Genomic DNA, 26,890 nt, shown 5'->3' with positions numbered 1-26,890 from the left:
AAATTCATTTGTTTTTTAATTAAAGTATTTTATAAAATGAATGTTCGCATTTTGCAATTGTAAATTTTCCGTACTTTTTCCTTTGCTTGTACCGGAAATTGAATCTGATGTGGGATTTCCGTGGGGGATATCCTACTCTAGAGTCATTTTTCCGTGGCGGAAATCCTACTCTAGAGTCTATTTTCGGGTGGGGGGAATCCTACTCTTGAGCCCATGTTCCGCGGGGGGGGGGGGGGGGGCGGGTTAGAGAGGAAATCCTACTCTACAAGACCGGTAGATATTGAGCTAATTTTTGGTATGTCTCTTGATATTGTTGACTTACAAATCAGATTTCGAGTTTCTTTGGTCCATTTGTTGCTCATCAGAGCAAATTGCTCAAGGTTCTGATTTTGTCCGGCGTCCATCGGTCTGTTCATCTGTCAGACTGCCGTCTGTCTGTCCGTCTGTAAACTTTTTCGACATTTTCGAAATCTTCTCAAGAACTACTGGGCAAATATCAACCAAATAGCAAACAAAGTGTCAAGTTTGTTAAAAAATGACTTGTGAGGGTAGGGGAGTTTAAAGTTTAAAGATTGTTCGAATCATAACCCCCAAGGGAAGAGTGGGGCTACAATAGACGATCAAGGTCTAACATATAAATACACAGGATTTTCTTTTAATCTTCTTTTCAAGAACAGTAAAGTCATGATTAGTCATTTATTTGGAAGCATTCTCAGGTAGTGTAGATTCAAGTTTGTTCAAATCATGACCTGATGGAGGGAGGGGGGGGGGGCACATTAGGCAATGAATTTTCTTACATAGGAATACATAAGTACATGGGAAATATCTTTAAAAATCTTCTTCTCAAGGACAAAAAATCCATTAATTATTCATAATAATACAGAAGCTGCAGATTCAAGTTCGTTCAAATCATAACACTTCGGGGTAGTGTGGAACACAACAATGATCAAAGTAATACAAAGGAATATAAAAAAAAAACATGCTTATAGATAAGGAGCATATATATGAAATGACGCTTACAGCTAAGTGATCTGTGGGTTAAGAAAATATTTAGTACTGTACTTTATCAAATGAGTTGAAATGGTTCTATTCCCGATGCTTTCCGAGCGGATATACACAATTTAAACGACGTGGATAAAGCATATACCACCTCACACAATTATAGATTTTTATTAATCGCACAATTATAAATATTTTATTTATCTCATAAGATTTTCTTTTTTGAAAAAAATGAAGATAATCCCTGTAAAATGACGTAAATTGATATCTATCCAAATCGACAACGCGAAAATTGATGACGCCGCACTGTTAACGTTGGAATGCTGAAAGTTTTTTGTAAGCCAAGTGCTAAGGTGAGTAGTGTAGCCAATGGGCCTCTTCATACAAAAGTTATTGCCATTAGACTTAGTTTCTAATTGTCATAGAGAAGGCTATAATTATAGGCAATGCCTGCTGCTTAATATATTTATGTAGATCATATTAAAATATGCTCAAATGAAAAACTTCTAATAATTTAAATTTTTTTAAATGTTTGGCTGTAGAGCTGATTTTTAGTTTGTCTTATAATATTGATGACTGACAAATCAATTCAAGTTTATTGCTGACTGACTCACTTTTATGAAAGTACTTGTATTAGGACTTGAATGTAAAAATTCCTTTTATTCACTGCTTAGTTCAATAATAAAAATTTCAAATCTTTTTTTTCTGCTTTGCCTGCAGATAATTAGCTGGAGTTTACTATGTTTCTTTATATCAATGACCAAGATTAGGTTTGACAATCATGATAAAGATAGAAATGTATAGCCCTCAGACTTTAGAAATTCTCAGATGATTTTTTGTTTGTCTCTTCATATTTTATTTTCTAGATTCGCCTTGATCAAACCATATCAATAAGTTCACCTGTACAGAAGTTTCAATTTAAAAGATGAAGATAACGAACAGTGATCGATCTCATAAAATCCATAAACAATACAAATATGTGAAGAGGGCATAAAACACGGACCCCTGGAAATTCCAGAGGTTGGACCAGGTGCCTAGGAGGAGTAAACATCCCCTGTTGACCGGTTACACCCGCTGTGAGCCCTATGTATTTATCAGGATGAGGAACTTTCCGTAGTCAATTCAGTATAAAAACAAAGGCCTAACAATTGGTATGTAACAAGTCATCCAAATACGACCCAATGATATGTTATACATGTATTTGCTAACAAGGTCATTATAACGACCATAAAATTTAAGAAATACCAACTTTAAACGAGGTTGTTGAAATCTTGTAACATCAACTTATCAGAGAGTAGCATGCCTTGCTTTAAGAATTGATTTTACTCAGAGCAAGCTCTTGAGTACCGAATAAACACCATAAGCAAGTGATACTGGAACATTACGTAACTACAAAAATAAAGAAAAGGTGTCGAAGTGACCTTTTCTGATCACCTGTCTTCTGTCTATCTGTCCGTCTGCCCGTTGTTCATTTTTTATTTTTTCAACTTTTTTTTCTACAAAACCCGTTGGTCAAATTCAACCAAACTGTTGCAAACTAGTGTATTCTAACAAAACATATATTTCTAAGACAAAGGAGAATAAAATCGAAAATGATTCCCCATCATCACAATTAAGGTTAAAATGTACAATTTTTAAATAGCAACGTCTATATGATTGATAGATTTTTCGATATTGGTCATGTTGTACGAATGCAACGTAGGTTTTATGATTTAAAATGAAATTTAACGAATCAAATGGCGTATTCCAAGCAGAAGTTATATATGCAAAAATATCAATACCAGTTTCCTTCTTAGTTTTGGTTTTAAGACTTGATTCCAGGATGTATAAAATTTATATATATTTTCTACCGGCAATCATTTTAATTGTCAATGCTCCGTAATCTTGATTCTGTGTAACAAAACTGTTGAAGTGCTTAAGAGTATGACTCTCAACTCTTCATAGATTACATTGGTTGTTATGTTCACAGAATCGTTACCATATGTTAATTAAGTAAAAAAAAAAACTTTAATAAGATGCTAATTGCATTGTAAAATTTGCCTAATCACAATTTTACGGCATGCATTGAAGAATCCTTAATGAAATCTTTTCACCCAGAAAATTGGCTCTAGAGTAGGATTTTCCCCCGGAAAAATGACTCTAGAGTAGGATTTTGCCCCACAGAAATCCTACAACAGATTCAATTTTCTGGTACAAGCATAGCAAAAATGTACGGAAAATTAACTATGCCAAAATGCGAATTTTCATTCATGAAATAATAATTAAAACATGAAAAGCCGTGCTTGTATATTTCGTTTTTGTTCTAAATTTAGAAAGCTCTGAATGAAAATGAAGAAAAAAGCTGAAATGATATAAACAAAAATGTTTATACCCGTTACCATGGTAACATTCTTAGTTTGAATTTTTAAATCTTGATTGCAAATGTATATATTTATGCATATTTTGTACCAGCAATGATTTTACATAACAATGTCCTGTAATCTTGAATCTGAATATCAAAACAGTTGAAATTCCTACAGATAATGACTCTTAACTCTAAATTGGTTACATTGGTTGCCATGTGCTCAGAATCGTTGCCATGGGTAAATCAAGTGAAAAATAGAATTTTATAAGAGACTAATTCATAATAAAATTTGCCTAATCACAATTTTACAGCATGCTTTGAAGAATTCTTAACAACAGGTACGTGAACATGCTAAAATTATTATTCTATGGTGTGTTGCTAAGGGGAAATTGCTGTTACCATGGAGATTACAAATTGTAAAACATTCCATAGTTTGCAGAGAGGTCTCAAAAATTTCAATTTATTGTCAAATTTGTTTTGAGTATTCAAAGATAACAAGTTATGTGATTTATGACTTAAGCATTTTACATTTTTTCTCTTTTTATTCATCAAAATATCCATTTTTGTTGCTAGGCAACGGATAGGAATGTTTAAAAATTATACGCTTCTGAATTCAAATTTTAAAAGACAAAATCCTCTGCTTTTAAGTTATATACACAGGATGTCTGTATGAGATCCATCACTGGAGAAATTAGACATTGAATAATTCCAAAATCAAAGAAAATGCTGAGTCAGCAAAAAAGGAAAAACATGCATACATTCCCACATCTATCACAGATATATCTTTAAATCGTATTTCTATATTTTTGATTGTGAAAACTGTTAAAATTATTATCTTGAGAATAACAGAAATGAAAAAGAAATTCTTTTAGTATTTACATTTAATTTGAGCTTGAAAGATAAGAGATTTTTTAGTCCATCGAAGCTGAAAATTGGCTGGTTGCTAGGAAAATTTCTTTACCCATGTTTCCATGGTAACCGTGAATCAAAACATTTCTCCTTTTGCATACATGATTCATAAGACAAAAGAAAACTATGTGTGGAAAATCATTAAATTCTGAGAACCCTCATATATCACCCTTTGCATGATTTTTACACAGAACTGTACTTAATATCTTGGACCTTGGACACCTCATTGATTTTACTGGTTCCATCAAGTTTACGATAAGGAAGTTTGACTGTAATGCAATAAATTATGCAAATATTGAAAAAATGTTGATTACGAAAAAGGTATCGATTATGTTTTCCCCGCTTTGGACACGAATTAACCTTCACTTTTTCAATGTGTTAAATAAGCATATACAGTAAAACTTGGTTATAGCGAAGTCCTGAGGACCTGTGATTTACATCGCTATATCCATAATTCGTTATATCCGTATAACGAATTCGTTAAAGTATATAAAATGAATTCGCAATATGCATCTTTTCCTTCAAGTATGACTACCAAGTATGTTCGGGGAGGTATTGAATACAAAATATTACTTGAGGTACTAAATATTTCTGATGAATAGAATTTCGAATCTAAATACTTATTAAAAAATTTGTCAGTTTAATATTTCGAGTTTTAAGATATTGAAAATTCGTTTTTTTAAAGATGTAATTTTCGTTATTTTTAACCTCTACGGGACAGAAAATTAGTTCGCTATATCCGTAAATTCGTTTTATGAGAGTTCGTTATAACCGTAATGTTTTCCTAAGATTTGTTAAGAATTCAGCCGGGGATTTCAAAAAACTTTGCTATATCCGTGAATTCGCTTTATCCGTGAATTCGTTATATCCGTGTTCGTACAAAACGAGTTTTACTGTAGCCGGTTCAACAATTAACATAAATAATGTTAAATCAATACTTTTTGATGTCAACACTTGAAAGGACTTTTTCTCTCTATGAAGGCAGTTTGCGTAAGTTTAAAATTTAAATCAGCTTAGGCCAAATTTATCAGTTTATGGGTGTACCTTCTGTAGTCATTTTTTAAAAATTCAGCTAAATGATTTAAATTTAATGTTGACTCCTGTTGCCATTGCTAACTATAATTTTGTTTGTTTGGAGTAATTTATTTGTTAAAAATAATCACAGTATAAAAACAATATTTAATTTTCAAAAAGCAGAAAACAAACATAACTTTGTTATGCTGTACTTATAACTACCTATACTTATAAATGAATATATTTTGCAAATAAACTCCAAAACACCTGCACCAAAGTTCATACTACTTGCTTCTATAATATTACCCTAGGTATATGAGATTAACTGTCCGGAAACTGTATTTATTTATCACTTTCATAGTAATTATCGTAAATTTAATTAAAAGTCTAAACTGCACAAAGCTCCCCTCCATTTACAGTATGTCCCCTCCTAGTCCCAGACTTTTGACCCCCCTTAAATAGAACTCCCCCTGTTTTGTCAATGAACAGTGTGCCCACTGCATGTGAACGGAGGAAGAAATTACCACTTTTAGCTGCCATTAAACCAGACAATGAGAAAGCTGAAAATGAGAGATTCACTGTGAGTAAATAATGGACTAACAAGTAAAATGATAAAAGTCAGTCAGCATTCAATTTAATGATAGATTGTATTTGCAGACGCCATTGTGTAGAACTTGCAAAATGATGACTTCAAACGAAACCGTTGGTATCCTTATTTCATCAACTTGTTTGTCAATAGCTTGCCTCGTTTTAGAAATTGTTCGTAATTAGAGCATGCTCTTCCGTATCAAATCAATTGGTAAGTTCTATGGTCGATACAATGACCTTGTCAGCAAATACAATTTATCATTGAGTCAATGCTGACTGACGTTTTTCATACTTATTGTTAGGCCATTATTTACACACTGACTTGTCGACGGATTTTTCCGTTATTTCCCGATCATGACAAGGAGCACACGGCGGGTGTGACCGGTCGGCAGGGGATGCTCACTCCTCCATGGCACCTGATCCCACCTCTGATGGAGGTCCGTGTTTGCTTTGCACCTTTTTTGTTATGTTTAATAGACTTTTGAGCATGAATACTGTTCGTTATCTCCATACATTTCATCAATTGGTACCATTGGGAATTCCGACAGATTGTTGGAAGTCTTGCAAAAACTACATAGATATTGTCAATCAGAAACTCAAACATCTTTTTAATATCAACTTCGGAGTATTTGTGTTTACACAATGTTTTTAACAAAATAATTTTGCAAATGACCAATGACCAAGTAAGAAAAACTATACGAATATTTAAGGCATATGAGGCGCACATGGACATGATAAACCTCCGTTATGCACTGATTATTCAAGTCAATTGTAGAGGTTCGGTTATTATTTGTCTTTAAATTTATATTTGATTTAAATATCAAATTGATATTGGGTTACTGATTAGTTTTCTGATATTTAACAAATTTTCATTTTTACAGTTAACAATAAATTCAGAGAGAATATTTGTATAAACTTGAACAAATTTACATACACTTTAACAAATTTAACATATTTAACGTATCCCAAAGCAAATTTACTTGCATAAAGGATTCTGTTGAATTTTTCCAATTATATAGATTTAGCTAATGCTGCACTTAATTTCGCATGATAATGTATACTTCAATCAAGGACAATAATGAGTTACTAGTATTGCTTTGCTTTCAATGATAATACATGTATATTCTTTCGGAATAATTGCAATACAGAGTTGTCTTTCTTGTTACTGAGATTTGTTGTGTCTATCCACAATTTTTTATGCACAATTAAGATAAGCATGTGATCCTACTCCCTTCTTTAATATTTTCGATATTTCTTTATATATGATGTTATGTCATCAAGGAGGAGATTTCGACAAATAGTATCGATCAAATATTTGGATACAATACATGTGTATAGCCATGGAAAGAAAAATCAGGAATTTTATTTAAAATGGATTTTTTTCTCACCAATTGTATTTCATACTACATGTACATGATATTGATGTGTTTCTCTCCACGTTTCTGGGGTTTAAAGATCCAAAATAGATGTTGTCATGTAACTAAAAATGGGTCAATTTCTTAAAATAATTGACATTTTACAGAACTTTAAAGGAGCATTTGCTCTCCGTTTTCAAAATCCAATATTACATTGCTGGGGTCGATTGAACATACTTATGCAATGGCTTGCAAGAGCAATATTCCTTGAATTTTTCTTTTTTCCTTTCCTTTAATTGAAGAGTTATCGATTCAAATACTCGCAAAATGGTATGTGGAATCTATCAATAATATAAATTCTAAAATTTTCTCACACACTCTTCGTAAAAAGCACAGATCCATGGATAAAATACTGGCTCTGTATAGGTCAAACAAATTATTTTAAAAATCTCTAGAGGTGACCTGATACATTTAAAAATTCGCGAACAAACAGGTACAGAAGCACCAAGAGAGGTGTGTAGACATCAAGTCTAATAAATGCATTTATTTATTGAATAATTTTAAAATTTCCTCAGAGTTTAAGTTTTGGGTTGAGTCTCAATGATTTGACCTATATATTTTCAGATTTCATATTTAATTTGATCAATTCTCAAATTTTCATTAAAAATCAGTTGAGTTTCATATAATCTTTTAGCCAAAATATTGTCGATATGATTTTAGCATTGATAAAATAGGGGAATGTGAGAAAGAAAGATGGGGAAATTTTGCTCTAGTGTGAGATTTGCCCTCAGGGAGAAGTCCAACTCTAGAGTATAGATTCTGGGGGAGAAGCTGGCTATGGGGGAAATATTACTCTATAACACCGGTATTTATCCTCTGTGGTAAGCATCATGAGTTTCTTCTTATTGAAGTTCAATTTTGACACATCTTCATTTAGCTTAAACCTTATAATTAGTGATACTGTGTCACTTGTATAACAATTCATTTAACCATAAGTAATTAAACCAGAGACAGGAATAACATATTATTTATGTCTCTAATTAAACCCATTACTGTAATTCTTGTCATACCGCACATACAAATTAGAATTGATTCCATTTTGTTAATGTTTATTGTAAATAGTAGATATAAAAGCATAAATAAACGAAACATAAAAAATGATGACAATTAGCACCCCGTTTGATCTTCCTTTAAGAACTTTGATGTATCGATGCCGAAGGACTCGGCCTTGGCAAAAAGTCTGTTTTTCACGGATTCATTCAGTGTTCTTTCACGACTCAAGATCCAGGCATATGAAATGTGAAAGATTCCCAGAATATCACTGCATGAGTAAATCATTGTGTGGGTTGTGTAATCAGTATCTAGGACCCAGTATCTTCCGTAAGGAGCCACTGATTGAAAAGACAAAATTAGTATTTATCATTCGTACTATTGCATGATCCTTCGCCTTTACTGGTTTCATATATACATATATGTTTAAAACGACGTTTATGTTATTCTCTTTCTCCCTTGATCTTTTTATTTCGTTATCAGAAAGTAATAAAAATCACAAAGGCTTGTCTTCATCTAATTAAAAAAAGAAATATAAACATTCCTATGAAGAAAATATTGATAAGAATTTTTTTAACTGCTTAAAAAATAAATAAATAAAATTAACCATAAATAAATAAATAAATATAAATAAATAAATAAATAAATAAATAAAATAGAAAATAAAATAAAAATAGACGAATCTTTATCCTATACTATATAATAGACAAACAGGTATATTCTCATGTAATGCTTACGATTTGAAAATCTAACACCAAGCCTTGACGAATAATTAGGATCTGGAATATATGCGTCACCAATTGCTTCTTTCTTTTGTCCATTTCTGATTTTAAATGAGGAATCATATTATTGTACGTCCCTAGATTGAGACTTCGTTCATCATGCTTACAAGTCTTTTTAGGTACATGTATTGAATAGAAAGGCGTGCTTATGAAAGTATCCGTGGTTACAAAATGACAATAATAATGGAAAATAAACAGTAATTCGAAAAAGGTTATCACCGGTATTCATTCGCACAATAAGTTATGGTTATAGAACATAATTCCAACTTACTCATATCCTACATTATCGACTCGAATGTGCCCGTCTGATTTTAGCTGATAGTTTGCTGAGACACATTTTTGATTTCCCTCAAAGTTGGCTTTAAATTTATATATTTCATACCAAGTTCCAAGATACTGGAAATGAAAGTAGATTCAATGAAATAAAAGCAAATAATAGGAAGAGAGATATGTAGATTATACCTATATGTTCCTAACATTAATTTATATTATGACAGAACAGCTTTTATAAACAGTAACAGCAGTGAAACGGCAATACTCACCCTGCTCAAATCAAGATTTTCCTGGGTTTTCACCTGAGCACATTTACCAAAACCAAAGACTTGGGCCTGGGAAACACCAAAGAGTAGAATGGTTATAAAAAGCAAAGGTAGCATGATTTTCTTTTCTTTATAACTTACGATATCAATATACAAACTTGTACGGAAAAAAGGTGATATATATATACCCAGAGACACTTACATCACACAACTTGATGATACACGTGAAGTTTAGTCTTATATAAAAACAAGATAAGAGTAAAGTTTCGAAATTGTCCTCGTAAAGTTCAACCTCGGTACAATTGTTCTTAGTCTCTTAGTCTCAATAGGGAAAGTATAGCCAGTGACCTTGAATTTGCTTAAAAATCTTATTCAAGGTCGACACAATCAGGTCATCTGAAATCTTTGTGTGATTTATGAATTAGAAATGTTTCTTCATAAAATAAAAAAAGAAGAAATGGTTTGGACACAAATAATAAAACTTTTCTGTCAGTGATTTTAATTGTACTTGCCTAAATGACCTAGAATTAAGCTCGTGAAACACCTTCATATTATAACTAATATTTGTGCAGAGTATGCATGAGCTTTCTTTTTCTATTTCTGGGTTTGGTCAGGACAAGAATCACACATTTTTCTGTTATTTTTTTTACGGACTTTGATCTTGCCCATGTAACCTTAAATGACACACTTTCAGGTCACAAGTGTTCTTTGTGTATTAAATTAATCTACATACACTTGATAATATCAAACTTCACCATAATCATCATCAACTGAGAGAATTCTTTTGTGTCCACATAATGTTTGCCTGCTTGTCTCAAAACCCAATCTTCGATTGTTGGTTTATCAAAATACTACAAGAAACTATCTTTATACCTTACTTATTTTACATGATAAATATTTTAAACATGATCTAACTTATTTCTTCAGTAAATTATTAAATGGAATATAAAAGCAGAACCCGCAGAACAAAATCAAAATAGAAAAATTAGAAAAAGGAAAGAATCAATAATAATGGCACGTAAAATTGAATGATGGCGGGGGCTTATATACGGAAGCCGGTTTGTGCCACGTAGAAAAAAATATTTTATCTGGCGGCCGCCAGATAAATAGACGTGGTGGCCGCCAGAAGGTATCTGGCGGCCGCCAGTTATGTATGTGGTGGCCGCCAGATAATTATTTGGCGGCCGCCAGATAAAATATTATTCTACCTGGCACCTACCAGCTTCCGTACTTATACTCAGTTTTGATTTGAAAATTTATTCACTGTACATTCAAATCGACGCTACCGAGATGACAAAGGCCATGATATAATTCTGTACACGATTTTATATTTAAATTCAGGACCCTCTATACACTAAAGGAAAATATTTTTTTGACATTGAGAAAATTATAAGATGTTAAGGTGTAAATATTGAGCATATCTCGTACATTTTCAACATAGAATACATTGAAGTTATGGAAATTTTGGAAGATAAAATTTTCATTGAAAGGTTTATCCAAAAAAAAAAAAAAAAGAAGAAGTAGTACTTGTATTTGGCTATGGCTTTGGCAGACAATATGAATTTTAGCATTATATTTTGATCGCATTTGACTATAAGGTTCGTAACTCTGTGCATTTTTTTGTTCAAAACAAAAATTAGCAAACAAATATTTATTCTTCTGAGCCCAGATAATTGTGATTCTAATTAGAAAATTAATTCCTTGAGTCTCATAAATATTGGAAACTAAATTATTCAGATGCAATATAGAACATCCAAACTTAAGTTATATATGGAATTAAAACAAAGCGCGAGTTTTGTAAATGTAGATTTTTTTCCTCATAAGAGTATCATAAACATTTTCAAATAGAACATGCTTGGTTGATGTATATGACAAATTAATCAGAATATTCTTGAGAAAGACTGTTTTAACATATATCAGAAATACCTGAAACTTAAATCATAAATATACGGAATTATGGATCATATGAGAAGAAGTACAAGTGTTCTGATAAAAAAGGGTATTGACTTCACAGAAGAGATAAACTTAAGCGTCGTGTTACAAATAAAAGTGTCCCATTTCTTTCACATTTTTCTCGTTTTATGTGGATTTTTCTTGATAAATTACATTTTAAAATGAATTATATAGAAACATATCTGTCTAATTCATTTGACTAATCCGAACTTGTTTTTAATACACAATATATATATATATATATATATATATATATATATATATATATATATATATATATATATATATATATATATATATATATATATATATATATATATATATATATATATATATATATATATATATATATATATATACTATGCTTTAATTATTGTTATTAACATAAGGGAAGAAAGATGAAAAAATTTAACTTATCAGGTCAAGAAATATTAATTTATTAATTTTACTCAAAATAAAATCCAGTGTGTATACTTTGTGTCAATGAGTTTATTATTCGATGTAAAATTGCAGCAAGCAAAGAAAACATATTAAATTTATGTTTTAGCTGTAAAAAGGCAAGTATGCTGTTTAATATGTGAAAATGCCGATCGTAAATAAAATGAATAGAATAAAGTTTTGCCCACTTTTCTTCAAATTATTTTTCTCGTTTAAAATCTGCTATATCAAATACAGAGTGTGTTACTCTTCTTTCGGTATTTTACAGAAATAATTGAAATAACAAAGCTGTTTTTCTCTCTTAATACGGAATCTTCGGTAAGTTTCATGGTTTGCCAAAATCTTTACATTTTTACTTGTTTGTTTTTGATTTGATATGATAAATTACAATATCTGTATGGTATAATGCACAATGTATAGAATGACAAATCGTACGTTTATTTCGTGCAATCTGAAAAACAACATTCATAATACATGAATTGAATGGAAGCCTATTTACTTCATACAAATTCTTGTGTTTACCATTCAGAATGTTCAACATTCAGATTTAGGCCCTTTGATGAAACGGGGACTTGAAAAAACTTGAAAAACCTTTATCGTTATTAACTTTGTAAAATTCCTTCACATTCTGTTACAGACAGATTTAATTACTCTTGCGCTTTTCACTATTGCAGTAGAAATGTTATAAAACTGTAAGGAATACTATATATTTTGGAGTTTTTCTTTTAGGACGGGTGACTTCGAGGTATAGTATAGACAAAATATTTTGCTCGAAATTAAAAGAATGAGCCTCATCTATGCCACCTCTTATATTAAATCTAAGGTTGAAAATGTGTGTTAAAAAATTCTAATCGAACATAACTTTTTCATAAAAGCATTTGACACATCGACTTCCAGTTTGACCCAGACTGTTCGAATTCAATTTTTAAAAATGATTTTTGCCACCACTTTATATAATAATTGTATTTTTGAACCATTTAATTAATTTATTTTATCAATATTGAATTAAATAATTTCATTTAATTTAATTAAGAAAAGATAATTTTAACTGCATTTATTCAAAAACTGTGTTGTTTCAATGGAAAACAACCCAATTTGTCAACAATAAAGACAAGTACTCAGTAAGTAAAATTAATACTAGTAATGTACGAATCTGTCATTAGTTGATAAATAACACACCAAGAAAAATATCACACACATAAAGGCAATGCTTTTTAAAATAATTCATTTTTCTAGATTATAACCTCTTAATTCTGTTTGATTTACTAAGAAAGCAAAGTAGGGTGACAAAATATTTTCACCTTCTTACAACTTCAAAGTTCCAGTAATATTAACAATTTCTCCATATAAGCATTTTATTGTCTTTCTTGTCCCTAGCATTTGCAAGTCAGGATGTAATTTTTTTAAATTATTATTTTTGTGGATTTTTTAGCTTTAATTTTGACACCTTTTTATTTAGCGTAAAACTTTTCTTGTACAGTCACTGTGTCACTTATGTAACATTTCATTTTATCATAATTAATCAAACCCATTACTCTATTTTTTTAAACCACACACAAATATCACGACTATTTTCGTGTTATAAATATTTATTTGTAAAAAATATATAAAAAAATAAAAAAGGAAAAACATTTAAAAATATTGGTGACACTTAGCACCCTGTTTGATCTTCCTTTAAGAACTTTGATGTATCGATGCCGAAGGACTCGGCCTTGGCAAAAAGTCTGTTTTTCACGGATTCATCCAGTGTTCTTTCACGACTCAAGATCCAAGCATATGAAATATGGAAGATTCCCAGAATATCACTGCATGAGTAAATCATTGTATGAGTTGTGTAATCAGTATCTAGGACCCAGTATCTTCCGTATGGTGCCACTGATTAAAAAGATAAATATAATTTTTTTACCATTCGAAGATGTGGACTTCATGCATATATAATAACATTGCATCTTCTCTTTGTCTATACAAGTTCTGACATATACATGCATTTTATACTCTGATTACATGTATGTAATTATTCTTTTAACATGATCTTTATATTACAACTTAAAAAAATCAAAATCTTTTTTGTGTGTAAATAAAAGATCAAAATAACTATTTAAAACAATAATAACTTTCATAACATTTTACTTGCATTTAAAAACAAAATGAAAATTTCGATCCGGAGCTGAGATAGGTTATATAAATACTTACGATTAGAAAATCTAACGCCAAGTCTTGATGGATAATTTGGGTCTGGAATGTATCCATCACCAACTGCTTCTTTCTTTTGTCCATTTCTGATTTCAATAAACAGTCAGATCAGTGTATGTAGTCTTCATTCATCACGACAAGTATTAAATGTAATATAAAGTTAGCATCATTTATAGGCATCCAGAGTCGTATCTTTTAAAGTGACCATGAATTGCAAATGCAGGAGTTTGTGGAAGAATATAAATTCGTTTACTTATTTCTAAGATGAAGTTCAGATGGGTGTAAAACATTTAGAACTTACTCGTATCCTATATTATCTACTCGAATATGCCCGTCTGATTTTAGCTGATAGTTTGCTGAGACGCACTTTTGATTTCCCTCAAAATTGGCCTTAAACTTATATATTTCATACCAAGTTCCTAGATACTGCAAACGAAAGTAGGATCCGTATAACGAAGTGAATATTGAAAGGAAATGATATAAGTAGAGATATATTTACACAGTTACAAGGATCTTGACATTGTTTGAAAAGTTTGGCCAAATTGACTTTTATTACAATTAATAGCATTGAAAAAGTAAGTCTCACCCTGTTCAGATCTAGAGTTTCCTGTGTTTTCACCTGAGCACATTTACCAAAACCAAAGACTTGAGCCTGGGAAGCACCAAAGAGTAAAATAGATACAAAAAGTAGAGGAAGCATGATTTCGATGGTTCAACCTAAGATTTCAATATAAAATTTGTATGAAAAACGGAGATACATATATACCCTTAGAAAGTTACATCACACAAGTTGATGCCACACGTGATATTTAGTCTTATATAACCAAGATAAGCGTGAAATTCGGTAATTTGTTGTCCTCACTGAGTTCATACTATTGTTCCTTGTCTGATAGTCCAAGTGGTGAGGAGATTAGTTTTACAACAAACATTTAAGTTTGTCCCTTAGTACTCGTGTTCTTATGGAAGATCAAGTTCTGATAGGGCAAGAACATTGATCTACATAGGCAGAATATATTAACTTTATAAAGTGACAGAAAAGTGTTAATCAGAATGTCTTGTGGAAATACATATTTTTGTTTTAATTCATAGAATGAAAACTTACGTTGTTTGATATATTTAAGAAAACAGCTTATTAAATTCTTTTATAGTAACTGTTGTATATTTCTATATACATGTATAAAAAATAGTTTACATAATCGAGAGACTTCTTAAAAACCAATTCATCAAATATTGTACATCAACACTTTAAACAGGGTTAAAATAAGTAATAAGTGAAAATGGGAAAAGGTAGTGGATGCTACATGTATGTATTTGAAGAGTATTTATAATATTCATTATTATGTTGATTACCTAGTATAGTACTAGTTTCGGGTTGCGACACAACATTTCATCAACTGATAAGGTTCCATTGTCTTGGGCCTTAGAATGTAGTATACGATCTTGACATGATTTGACAATGTATTGCCAACAAATTTTAAAATGAAACAGGTTGTTCACTTTTCGTCAACAGACAACTTCCTCCAAGATGTTCCAATTGACCAAGCTTGATGGTCATAGGTCACATACTGTAAAAATCACTAATTTTTTCGTAGTTTGATAAAAAACCAATATTGGCTCATGGGTATTTGATTTCTTTGTGAAGAAGAAACATGATACATAGTTTGAAAGTTTAACATTTCCTTGAGGACATAAAGTTTTTAGGATCACAAAAAAAAAACAACGAAAATTGGAGATTTCATGGTGGTGTGCAAGACATGATTCAGACATTATTTCAGATGTATGGCCATAAAATTCTAATCTTAGTGACTTACATTTGGGTTGTGACCTCCCTCCATCCCCTAAATGCATCAATGGAAAAGGTGTGATGGTTGTAGCCTCGCAGTGTGCACAAAATGATCTGGATACAAAAAGCTTACAGAAGAATAGACGGACGGGAAAGCCCAGACCATACTATTACCCTTGAAAAGACGAGCGTATAAAATGTATCATTTGGTCTGTCATAGTAGATGTATTTTATATTTCGAGAATGACAATAAACGCTGATTTAGGAAAAAGACACTAGTAGTTGTACATATTGAAGTTATAATATAGCACTACATACAAATTTTATAACAAATTTCGTATTTACTGGTGGTAAATGATACCTTTCAAAATATAAAATATGACCCTTTCTAATGAAAACAAATCTTTTAAAGAGTTGAAAGTTCTTTATTCTTTATGTTGCTTCAATTTATTGAATACCAAATTTTTAATAATAAGTAAGCAATTTTCAGAAACTTTAACAGTGAAGTTTACAATCTCATAACATTCAAATTTTTGTGATACATTTGTGGCCATACCATGCTCTTTTTAAGTTAAACTTTAACCAAATACTGCTGAGTACATATATAAAACACTCATTTGATCACACTGCATCAGAATGACCAAATAAATATATCATAATATATAATATATCCAGATTGGAACAAAAAATATCCATGGGAATTTTAAGCTGTCATTCACCCACCTTCTTGGATTTCTTGGAATTTTTTGGTTTCACTTGATATTGCGCTACTTTTTACACCTGTCTTTGTTAAACAACGCCTCGCAGGCAACTTCCTTCAGAGCTATCTTTTCCATATAAAAAATTCAACAAATTAAACATTAGAATAACAAAGAAAAAAAATGTTCAACACCATGTAGACACATTAACGTCTTTTGTTTTTTGACAATGTTTTCACCTCAAGCCTATTCATTGTTTTATCAAATAAATATCGATATTCCTCTCATTTAATGACATTAAAATTTTCTACAGACATCTTGTAATGCTTGATTTTGACGCTCGTCTTTTTGAACCCAACGTGTTATAAGTAAAGAAAAGCCCGCTTTCTGGTGAGAAAGAAATGCTATAATGAACGTTTTTTTGGATGAAACAATCTTGTTAAACATGGTAAAGGTACAATGACCAACTTTAAAAACAGCTTTAAAACTCATGTCAACATAGATGCGTTTCCTTAGACATGGTTTTAACGATTTCCACTGAAGATCCTTTTCCGTCTCAAAGCCACCATGACACATCAGTAGACAATAAAACTATATAGGTGGCGCTGATCGAATTCGGACCTGCTCATAAGCGTTGTCCAAACGTAAGAGGACGGTTATGGCAACCTTAAGCGACAGAATGAAGAAATGGAAGGTATCAGATGAACGATCTATTTTGAATCCCTAAAACTTCATCATTTCTTGAAACATAAAAGCTACAGCTTTTTTATTTGTGCAGTCAATACCATAAAAATAAATTTTAAAACCAAATTTTGGGTTTCAGTAAATGCTATTTATGTTAACTCTTTCATTAATTTTTTTATTGTGTTGGAATGTTTTTAGGTACAACTTCTGTTATCTGCTATTTTCGCTTTGGTTTCCGTAGCCAATGGAATGATTCATAATATGGCAATTCCACAAGGACTAGACGAATGCTTTACTAGATATGCACAAAAGACCAGCATCCGACATACTGTTGGTCAGTCTATCAACTGGATCTGTGTACACCAGTATATGTGGCAACAAAATGGAATGCATAAATGGCTAAATTATAACGTCACGTCTAATACAAATATGTGGTATAGCCGTCTGCTGGTGTTCCCAAATCGGAGAACACTAACAAATTCTAGAGCGACAAAAGTGAGGAAGGAAATTCGAATGTTGTCAGACATGGAGAGACAAAAATTTCTGAAGGCAATTCAAATGTTGAAAGCAGATAAGGTTAGTAATCACATTGATCAATTCCAGTATACTAATTAAAAATGTTTGAAAAAACTTCGGTGTGTTTAAGGAACACTACTGACGCCTTCTGGTACCCCACTGTAATATCGAAATTACAAAATTCGGCAAGGGTGTGGAATTTTCAAAGGAATCACTATCATTTTACTTAAGAAATGTACAATTTCTTCATGCATTTCCCTTTGCTGATGAACAATTCTGATAGATGAGAAAATATTTTAGAACAGTAATGTAACTTTACACCAAAATTAATTTAAATCTGCAGCAGTAAATTAATTTCAATCTACCTACATTAATATATTTCACTTACATGATCTCCCCAGATACAAGGAAATCAAACATACGAATTGAGAGATCGGCTTATACAAATTGATCTCTACATATTGAATTACTGCTGCATATTTTTTTGTCAAAAAAGCAAGATTTTGAATGGATCATTAAAAAAAACTCCATGCAATTTTTGCATTATACTAATATATACCTTATAATGAAGCTTCGTGATATTCGGGTTTGATGTAAATGAGTTCTAGGCTTTTTTTTTGTGAAAGTCTCCTACAAATTGCTAGACAGACAGACACCGGTAAAAGTGATTTTTATGTGTCTGCCTTGCAGATGAAACAAGAGGCAAGATTGGGGTTTCAATCGATTTTAAAATTATTAAAAACTGGTTCAATGTCGAAATCTATTTATAAAGCATATTCTATCATTTTTATAGAGCATATATCCAAATAAATATGACGCACTGGCTGCTTTACATCAAGGCATAACGGAAACAGCTGCCCATGGAGGACCCAACTTTCTGGGATGGCATAGAGTTTTCTTGATCATGTAAAGTATTTTCCCCTCTTATATATGATCTTTAACTTTAGATAATATCACATCCACTGAATGTTTCTCCTTTATTTCTTATGAAAACCACTTTTCTTAATCAATCCGTTAACGCTAAACTAGTTAGAACCGATTTCTTAAGCAGTGGGCTCTTCCATCAAGAAACATACCATGACGTACAGATCAATAATCTCGTACAATATTTTACCTACTTAAATATATGTTATGCGATTTAATATAAACAATAAAACGTCTTTCTTCGTTTTTAATGCGTGAAATAACGGTTGCAACCATTGCAGAAAAATACATTACCTGCTTACATGGGTTATTAAGTTTTTGTGCAATACTTGCAACCGTTGATTCTCGCATTAACAAACAAAAAAGAATTTTATTGTTTGTATATATATATATTTTTTTAACGATTTTTACATTGCATTTCTATTAATAATTCAAAGGTTTGAGAATGCGATGCGAGAAAAGATCCCAGATGCGACACTACCATACTGGGATTCAACTCTTGATGATCCAATGGCAAATCCTGTTGCATCAGTAATTTGGAGTGGACGTTTCCTTGGTAATGGAAATGGACTTGTAAGCACTGGTCCATTTGCTGATTGGTCAACCCCTGTAGGTCCTTTAATTCGAAACTTAGCTAATACAGGACAGTTATTCAACAGGCGAGTCATTCAAAACATTCTGACAAGGAAAAGAATAGGTGAAATAACCGAGCCTCATGCTTACACTCAGTTCAACCTTGAATTTCATCATGGAGAGGTACATATGTGGGTAGACGGACAAATGGGAGAGCTGACCACCGCTGCCATGGATCCTGTGTTCTTCCTTCATCACGCTTATATCGATTACATTTGGGAGAAGTTTAGGGCACAGCAGAGAAGAAACGGTATCGACCCTACCCGTGACTACCCTTCTGTAGTTAACCATACTTTACATTTACCGACGGCCATGTTGGGACTTGGTACTTTTAGAAACATTGACAGTTTTAGTGAATACATCGTGAATGGAATATATAGATATGACGAATCTCCGTCATGTTCAGCATTTAATCGTAACTGTGGTTCTCCATATCTTCAGTGTATTAATAAACAAAATGAGTGGATATGTGTATCTGTTGATCAAGCCCATATGCCTCCTCTACAACATCATGCAATATTTGCTAATAATATGCAAATGCAACAACAACAACACCAACAACAAAGGACTTTCCAACAACAGTTGGTAGAGTTAAGTAGATTAAGAATTCCAAATATGAATATTAACATACATACAGTTGGACCTAACACAATGCCAAATGCACATCCAGCAGTGGTTTCTCATCTGGGTCGTAACATTCTAATGTCTGTTCGAAGAGATAGAGCCAAGCCAATGGGATTCGAAGTTTTTCAGATGCCATCTCAGTCTCGACCACAACATGCAAATTTCCAGCACATGAATGCAAATATTCCTAGAATACGTGGTACAGGGTCAGATGTGAACAGAATGATACAAGGAATGAGCCAGAATAGAATTCAAAATTCCATGCCAGCACCATCTCCTTCTCCAGTTACATCTTCTCAAGAAACCTGTCCAGTAATTCCTGTGAACCGACCTTATCAAAATACATTTAATATAAACGGTATTAGCGACATGAGGCAGTGGGTCTACCTACCAGTAGATGTAGTTTACAAGCGTCCCCCAGATTACGAAAGATACAACGCTTTCCCTGTAATTAGTGGACGACCATTAACAAAGACAGACATTTATGAACCAGAGGCATATGCTACTTTGAGAACACCCCTCAACACTGGTCGTCCAGCTTCCTATGCATCTTGTAACACTGGCCAGTTTGGAGCTGGTGCAGTTTTTATTCAGTCTAATGGTATTAACTATGTTGGAAATTATAAAGAATATGCAATTGTTGATCACCGTCTAGCCATTTCTAGTTCAACGGCATTTGTTGCCATTAAAAATCCAGGCTATGGAGCCACAGATGTGATGCTTTCTGCTTACGATTCCTGTGGTAGAATTTGTCGGCCATATTGTAAAATCCCCACATCCCAAACCGGCGAATCACAACCTTGTTCTGGATTGTTGCGCGTCACTTCTACGTACCCAAAACTCTATGCAAATGACTATGGAGAAGCTGTTTACAAAACCTGGAGTCTTGGTAAAAGCTGTCCCAGAAAGGACAGTAGACAGGTATACATGACCTTCTACTGCGATTATGAGGAGGACTGGCCGATGCCTGGTGTGGTTCCTGTCGTTGTACCGACCCCTCCACCTATACCTATTCTTCTGATACCAAGAGCAGTAAATACACAGCCACCTTCTGGTGACGCAAGTAAGTTATTTCGCCTAGCAAACGAGATGTAGTCTTTATTATCTTGAATATTAATCAATAACTATAATTTTGACAAAAAGCAGTGATTTTCAGTTTCATTAATACAAATTAGTGTACATTATTTATTATTCATTATTATAGTCCAATAATTGAAATGAATCATTATTAGATCTCTGCTCTTGCCATCAGTTCCTTTTTTACATACGTTTACAAGCCAGTGAAAAGTGTTTTTCCTATAGCCTCTCATTTAAAAATCAAACATAACTCTACTAATTTTCAGTATACATCTTTGCCTAAATGTAAACTCTCTTTTTTTTTCCCATTTACAGCTTGTGATATAGGTGATGGTTGCATTTTACCTGGAGAATGCGGTTTCTGTTTTGTTGGAACTGTTCAAAAATGTCAAAATAGCTGTGACCAGTATGCAGTATGTGTTTATGGACAATACGTGGCGGACAGATGTAAGGCGGGAACAATGTATGACGTCACTACACACCGGTGTATTCCTGGGTCGTGTTCAGAGGAAATAGAGCCCACGGCAGCTAGCGCTGATTAAAATGCTTGTCACCCCCAAGGTGTTTTAATTAATACACCTAGGTTAGGTCAAACGTTATAATGTTGCCCATTATACATGCAAACTCTTGTGCATTCAAAAATACATTGTTCTGTTTGGAAGTATATTTGTTAGTGTTTCTTGGCCCGGTTTTCTTTTTTACTACATTCTTTAACGCGTGTATTGAATACTAGTATATAATTTTCACAAATGTATGGCACATCCTTATTTAATTTAAGACTATATATCCTTATTTAGCTACAAATCCGGGTTTGATATGCAAATGAAATCCTGTAAACAAATGTGATGCGAAAAATTGGAAAACCCCAGATTTATGATGGTTCGAAAAACATCATGAAAATTCTTTTTACAATGCAACACCATTGCGTTCTTAATCGTATCACGTTAGAGAAACATTTGTTACGGGCGTTTTCCAGCATTAAATTTCGGCCGAATCTAGATCTGACAATTCGGAATTCAAAATCTCTTCACAAATATTGAAGAAAAGTCTTTGTCAACAGAATAACTTCCCACAACATGTAAGCTTAACAACATAATTGCCACTAAACAAGAATCTATGAAAAAAAGATCTAAAGGGTCAAATCAACAAAATGTGAAACATCATGTTCAGGGAATTTTTACTTTAGAGTCATCACGTTATCCTGATACCTTGAAATAAAACACGTGAAGTACAAAGAAATGAGTCACGTCCGCTGTTAACAGGTAGTCATGGTGTTCTGGGCTGCATGGTCCTTTAGTCTAAATTTTAAAGATAATTCAAAATCAAGTGTATTTTGGTAATGAATAAATATAATTAGTATTAAGCCAAATATTAAAAGCTTTTTCTTGATATGTATTTTAAAACCTTTAAAAAAAACTTCTTATAAGGCGAAAATTTAAGTGAGAATTTTTTTTTATTAGTTTTCCAAATAGGATACATGTATGACCGGGACGTAGTCTAACACTTTGAGTAGTAATGTAAACTGTAAGAGACACTAAAATGAATATATTGTAGAGATGTTGATTGTTCATTTGATTATAAATTAATATAATTCTGAAAGTTTCTGATATATATAACTTTTCATATTCTTTACACAGTAAAGGATCTTAAAATTTTTGACTTCAAATCGTGAGATTTCTGTTTACTCATCGGAAAAATGAAATGATTACGTTTCTAACTCAAGAGTAGTCTTTAATAAATGTAAAATCCTTAACATTTGAAAAGAAGAGGAATTGCAAGAGCGCCAATACAATCTGTTAAGTTATTTCTGATTGTTTACTTAATATGTAACATGTTGAGAACATTGAGATGGAAGTATTCATTCAAATTTATCCTTCATAACTTAATGGTTCTACAAAAACACATATATATTTGTAGGAAGTGGAACAAAATATCTTCCAACTACAAAACGTCCTTTTTCTCGAAAATATTCTTTTATTCATCAATGGGTGTATCTTTCCAGCAATCGTGTAAACTTTTGGTGAAAATGTCAAATAATTAAAATGATCGATTACTAAAAAACACTGGAAGGCGTGATAATTTTCTTGTGAGATGTCGCACTTTATTTAATATATTCATTTTACAATTAAACTTTTTTACCCCCACATTTTAAAGACTAATTAAAAACAATGTGATTGATTGTTTTGAAAACAATTATCTCATTGGCAGGTTACTGAGAAATGTTTTCGAAACAATGCAGCGGAGCATTATATTCCCTTTCTCTGAAAAATAAAAACCAATCCGAATCTATGCATTGCATTTAAAATATATTGACATTTAATGCTGCAATGAATAGAAATAAAACGTCCAGTGGTTAAAGTCCGAAATTTATCATTTCTTTACCGATTTAAATAAAAATCGAATCAAAATCAAACACTGACTAATCACTTATTTGAATAATGTGAAAATATCTGCAGTATATAGCATAATACAGAGAGTATCAACTGGTATGAAATATATATGTCCAAAAATTATCCACTCATCCGAATTTCAGGTGTTGTTAAAAAAAAAAGAAAGTTTAATTTCAAATTTCTGAACTGACACGAAATGTAATTTTATTGCGTGTCAGGTCAAACCACTTTATCCCAGACTATTTTAATTCTTGGATTTATATGCAGTTATAATAAATAAAAACTCATCCTTGTGAGCTTGAGATAAAAGATACCACAGAGTCTGACACATTTGTTTCATATTTGGATATTTTACTTGAAAAAGACGTTAATGGTAATCTAACAACAAAGCTTTATGATAAACGTGATGACTTTAACTTTTCAATCGTCAACTTCCCTTACTTGTGCAGCAATATACCTTCATCACCTGCATACGGGGTATATATATCTCTCAGTTGATTCGATATGCAAGAGCATGCTCTACGTATGTACAATTTCTAAAACGAGGTAAATTATTGACAAACAAGTTGATGAAACAAGAATATCAGCTGTCTCGTTTAAAGTCATCATTTCGTAAGTTCTATGGTCGATACAATGACCTTGTCAGCAAATACAATTTATCATTGAGTCAAATGCTGACTGACGTTTTTCATACAAATTGTTAGGCCATTATTTACACACTGAATTGTCGACGGATTTTCCCGTTATTCCCCGATCATGACAAGGAGCACACGACGGGTGTGACCGGTCGGCAGGGGATGCTCACACCTCCATGGCACCTGATCCCACCTCTGATGTTTGGAGGTCCGTGTTTGCTCTGCTCCTATTTTGTATTGTTTGATGGACTTTTGAGCCTGAATATTGTTCGTTATCTTCATATATTTCATAATAACTATACATTTAAATTTGGAATTTAATTCTGAAATCGACCTTGACAGATCAGCCGGTTATACTTGACATTGTGACATTGGGGTGCATAATTATAGATTTATTATTATAATTTGATTTATTACTAAGAGTTATTTTTAATTAACACTAAGTATCTAATTTTTATCATTGAGAATGAATTTCTCTACATACATGAAACCTTTAATTTAACTTTTCACATCATCATCTTGCCATATCAATCAGCATAAATTTGTGTCACTAATTAAAATCGTGGATCGAAGTTATAAAGAAAAAAAGGTCATGGTTGAGAACTCTTTATCTCTACTGTAAAGGAAACAGTGCAGGAATAAAGCTGAACTTGCATGGACTTGACACGCTACATATACTGAATATTGTATCGTGATGTTTTATTTGTTTTGTTTTTTTTTTTAAATAATTGAAAACAAACCAAACATAGGAGGAATAGCACTTAGAAAGATATTCACAGAATATAATTTTTAACATGATACAACCATTCATCAAAATCTTAAACAAAGAATGAGAATTATGGCCCTCGATATAGTCCACTTCTGTACCAAGTTTATCAACTCGGACCAAAACTTTAGAAATTAAATACTGAGATAACGAACAGTAATCGAGCTCAAAAATCCATTGAAACTATACAAATCGAGAGCAGAGCAAACACGGACCTCTAAAAACATCAGAGGTCGGATCAGGTGCCATGGAGGAGTAAGAATCCCCTGTCGACCGGTCACACCCGCCGTGTGCTCATTGTCACGATCGGGCAAACGAAAAAATCCGTAGACAATTCAGTGTGTAAATAATGGCCTAACAATAAGTATGAAAAAGTCCGATAGAACTCGACTTCATGGTAGATTGTATATGCTGACAAGGTCATTGTATCGATCATAGAAGTTGCAAAATGATGACTTTAAACGAGACTGTTGATATCCTTGCTTCATCCACATGATTGTCGTGGAGCATGCTCTTGCGTATCAAATGAACTGGGAGATATAAACCCCATATGCAGGTGATAAGGGTATATTACTACATAAGTAAGGAAGTTGACGATAAAAAAGTTAATGTCACCAGGTTTATCATAAACTTTGTTGTTAGGTTACCATAAACGTTTTTTCCTAGTAAAATGTCCAAATATGAATCAGATGTGGCAGACTCTTTGGTATCTTTTATTTCAAGTTCACTGGGATATATCGAGTCGACATATGAATAGAAGTAACTGTCGTTATTTGATAATCGTCGATATGCATGTATCTAAATGTCGAGTTGAAGGCCACAGCAAGTGTCTTCTTCTCAGGTATAAGTTTTTAAATAAATTCTGCTTCACATGAATACAAAAATAGGTCTGCTAATAATGGGGCGCAATTGGTATCAACGAAAATTCTGACAGATTGTTGGAAGACCTGATCTCCAAAAACTACATAAATATTATCAATCAGAAACAGCATCTATTTAATATCGACTGCAGAGTACTTGTGTTTACAATAAGAATGTTTTTTAACAAAATAATTTTGCAAATGACCAATGACAAGGTAAGAAAATTTATGAGTTCCAGTTTTATTGAAAAAATCAGCTGTCTATGATATCACTATGACTTTGATATATCGTGGGGAATGGTTGTAAAAAGTGTTGAAAAGTCTCGCTAAACATTTCACTTATACGATATCAACTTCAGAGTACTTGTTTGTAGAATCAGAAAAATGATATGGAAAATTGAAAATCGATTTATGTACGTGTTTAAAAATTGTATACATGTATGCCCTGTATTCGTGTGCCAGGGATCATTCAGTTCAGAGGGGGAGTTTTTTTAAGGAATTAAAAAGAAATTCAGAAAAATACAAAATTATGCATTGTACAGTCTACTCGTGTACCAAATCTAATCGATATCGGACTAAAACTGTAGGAGCTGTAATTTACTGAAAGAATTTCTCAGAAATATTTTTTGTTATCGTATGTATGTATGCTACATGTACATCATTCATTAAATCAAAAATAAGTACACAGAATTATGTATCTTTGGTGTTGCAAATCTCATTGTGTACCAAAAATTTGTTGAGAATACATGTATGCAAGTCTGCCTAAGGGAATCTAGAGACTGCAAGTGCAGTTCTAGAAATCATTAGCAGATGTATCAAGTGACCAACAAGGTGTATGAGAATACCAAAGTCTTGTTCTGCAGATAGGATGAAGAAGACTGATAAACCATAGAAAAGTTTAGTCGGGTGGATGGCCTAACATTGAGGCTTACCATGATGTAGCAATACTAGCTGGATTACAATGTACCTATCACTGTAGGCTTGCCACGAATAAATTGTATTGCGTTATTTAAAAGAGTTGCAACTAATAAAACCATTTAGAGACAGACCAAAGTTACTAGTGAGGAAAGGGTTTTATTTGTATATATTTGCAGAAAATCATTCTATACAATCGTTTGCTAATTAAATTATAATCA

At 32.3% G+C, this 26,890-nt stretch overlaps 4 protein-coding genes across 4 annotated transcripts in view; 1 reads left to right on the top strand and 3 right to left on the bottom strand.

Moving 5' to 3' along the window:
* LOC133171732 (twisted gastrulation protein homolog 1-A-like) overlaps positions 1 to 26,890 on the bottom strand; it is a 403,867-nt gene that overhangs the window by 315,686 nt on the left and 61,291 nt on the right. The gene's annotated exons all lie outside the window — the stretch shown is intronic.
* LOC133171508 (apolipoprotein D-like) lies at positions 8,374 to 9,697 on the bottom strand. The gene is made up of 4 exons (XM_061306269.1): positions 9,584 to 9,697; positions 9,313 to 9,437; positions 8,997 to 9,082; positions 8,374 to 8,600 (listed from the first exon to the last, which is right to left on the bottom strand). The coding sequence occupies exons 1-4, from the start codon at positions 9,695 to 9,697 to the stop codon at positions 8,377 to 8,379; spliced, it is 549 nt and encodes a 182-aa protein (XP_061162253.1). The 3' UTR covers positions 8,374 to 8,376.
* Positions 13,618 to 14,874, bottom strand: LOC133171509 (apolipoprotein D-like). The gene is made up of 4 exons (XM_061306270.1): positions 14,751 to 14,874; positions 14,466 to 14,590; positions 14,165 to 14,250; positions 13,618 to 13,846 (listed from the first exon to the last, which is right to left on the bottom strand). The coding sequence occupies exons 1-4, from the start codon at positions 14,862 to 14,864 to the stop codon at positions 13,623 to 13,625; spliced, it is 549 nt and encodes a 182-aa protein (XP_061162254.1). The 5' UTR covers positions 14,865 to 14,874; the 3' UTR covers positions 13,618 to 13,622.
* On the top strand, positions 17,293 to 21,764 carry LOC133205850 (uncharacterized). The gene is made up of 5 exons (XM_061341735.1): positions 17,293 to 17,339; positions 17,528 to 17,905; positions 18,639 to 18,751; positions 19,207 to 21,089; positions 21,419 to 21,764. Exons 1-5 carry the CDS (start codon positions 17,304 to 17,306, stop codon positions 21,643 to 21,645), a joined length of 2,637 nt encoding a protein of 878 aa, XP_061197719.1. The 5' UTR covers positions 17,293 to 17,303; the 3' UTR covers positions 21,646 to 21,764.

The sequence above is a fragment of the Saccostrea echinata genome, unplaced genomic scaffold (genome assembly GCF_033153115.1).
Source record: "Saccostrea echinata isolate AGI-Se365-2 ecotype Australia unplaced genomic scaffold, CSIRO_AGI_Sech_v1 ptg000054l, whole genome shotgun sequence".
NCBI lineage: Eukaryota > Metazoa > Mollusca > Bivalvia > Ostreida > Ostreidae > Saccostrea > Saccostrea echinata.
This window is presented reverse-complemented; position numbering and strand designations above follow the sequence as displayed.

Bases quoted from the DNA above. Each gene is read 5' to 3' on its own strand.
- LOC133171508 (XM_061306269.1), bottom strand. From the start codon at position 9,697: ATGCTACCTTTGCTTTTTATAACCATTCTACTCTTTGGTGTTTCCCAG. The intron at 9,083-9,312 runs GTAAGTTGGAAT...ATTTAAAATCAG, and splicing joins GTCGATAATGTAGGATATGA to AAATGGACAAAAGAAAGAAG. The intron at 8,601-8,996 runs GTAAGCATTACA...CTTTTCAATCAG, and splicing joins TGGTGTTAGATTTTCAAATC to TGGCTCCTTACGGAAGATAC.
- LOC133171509 (XM_061306270.1), bottom strand. From the start codon at position 14,864: ATGCTTCCTCTACTTTTTGTATCTATTTTACTCTTTGGTGCTTCCCAG. The intron at 14,251-14,465 runs GTAAGTTCTAAA...TATTGAAATCAG, and splicing joins GTAGATAATATAGGATACGA to AAATGGACAAAAGAAAGAAG. The intron at 13,847-14,164 runs GTAAGTATTTAT...CTTTTTAATCAG, and splicing joins TGGCGTTAGATTTTCTAATC to TGGCACCATACGGAAGATAC.
- LOC133205850 (XM_061341735.1), top strand. From the start codon at position 17,304: ATGGCAACCTTAAGCGACAGAATGAAGAAATGGAAG. The intron at 17,340-17,527 runs GTATCAGATGAA...GAATGTTTTTAG, and splicing joins ACAGAATGAAGAAATGGAAG to GTACAACTTCTGTTATCTGC. The intron at 18,752-19,206 runs GTAAAGTATTTT...AATAATTCAAAG, and splicing joins CATAGAGTTTTCTTGATCAT to GTTTGAGAATGCGATGCGAG.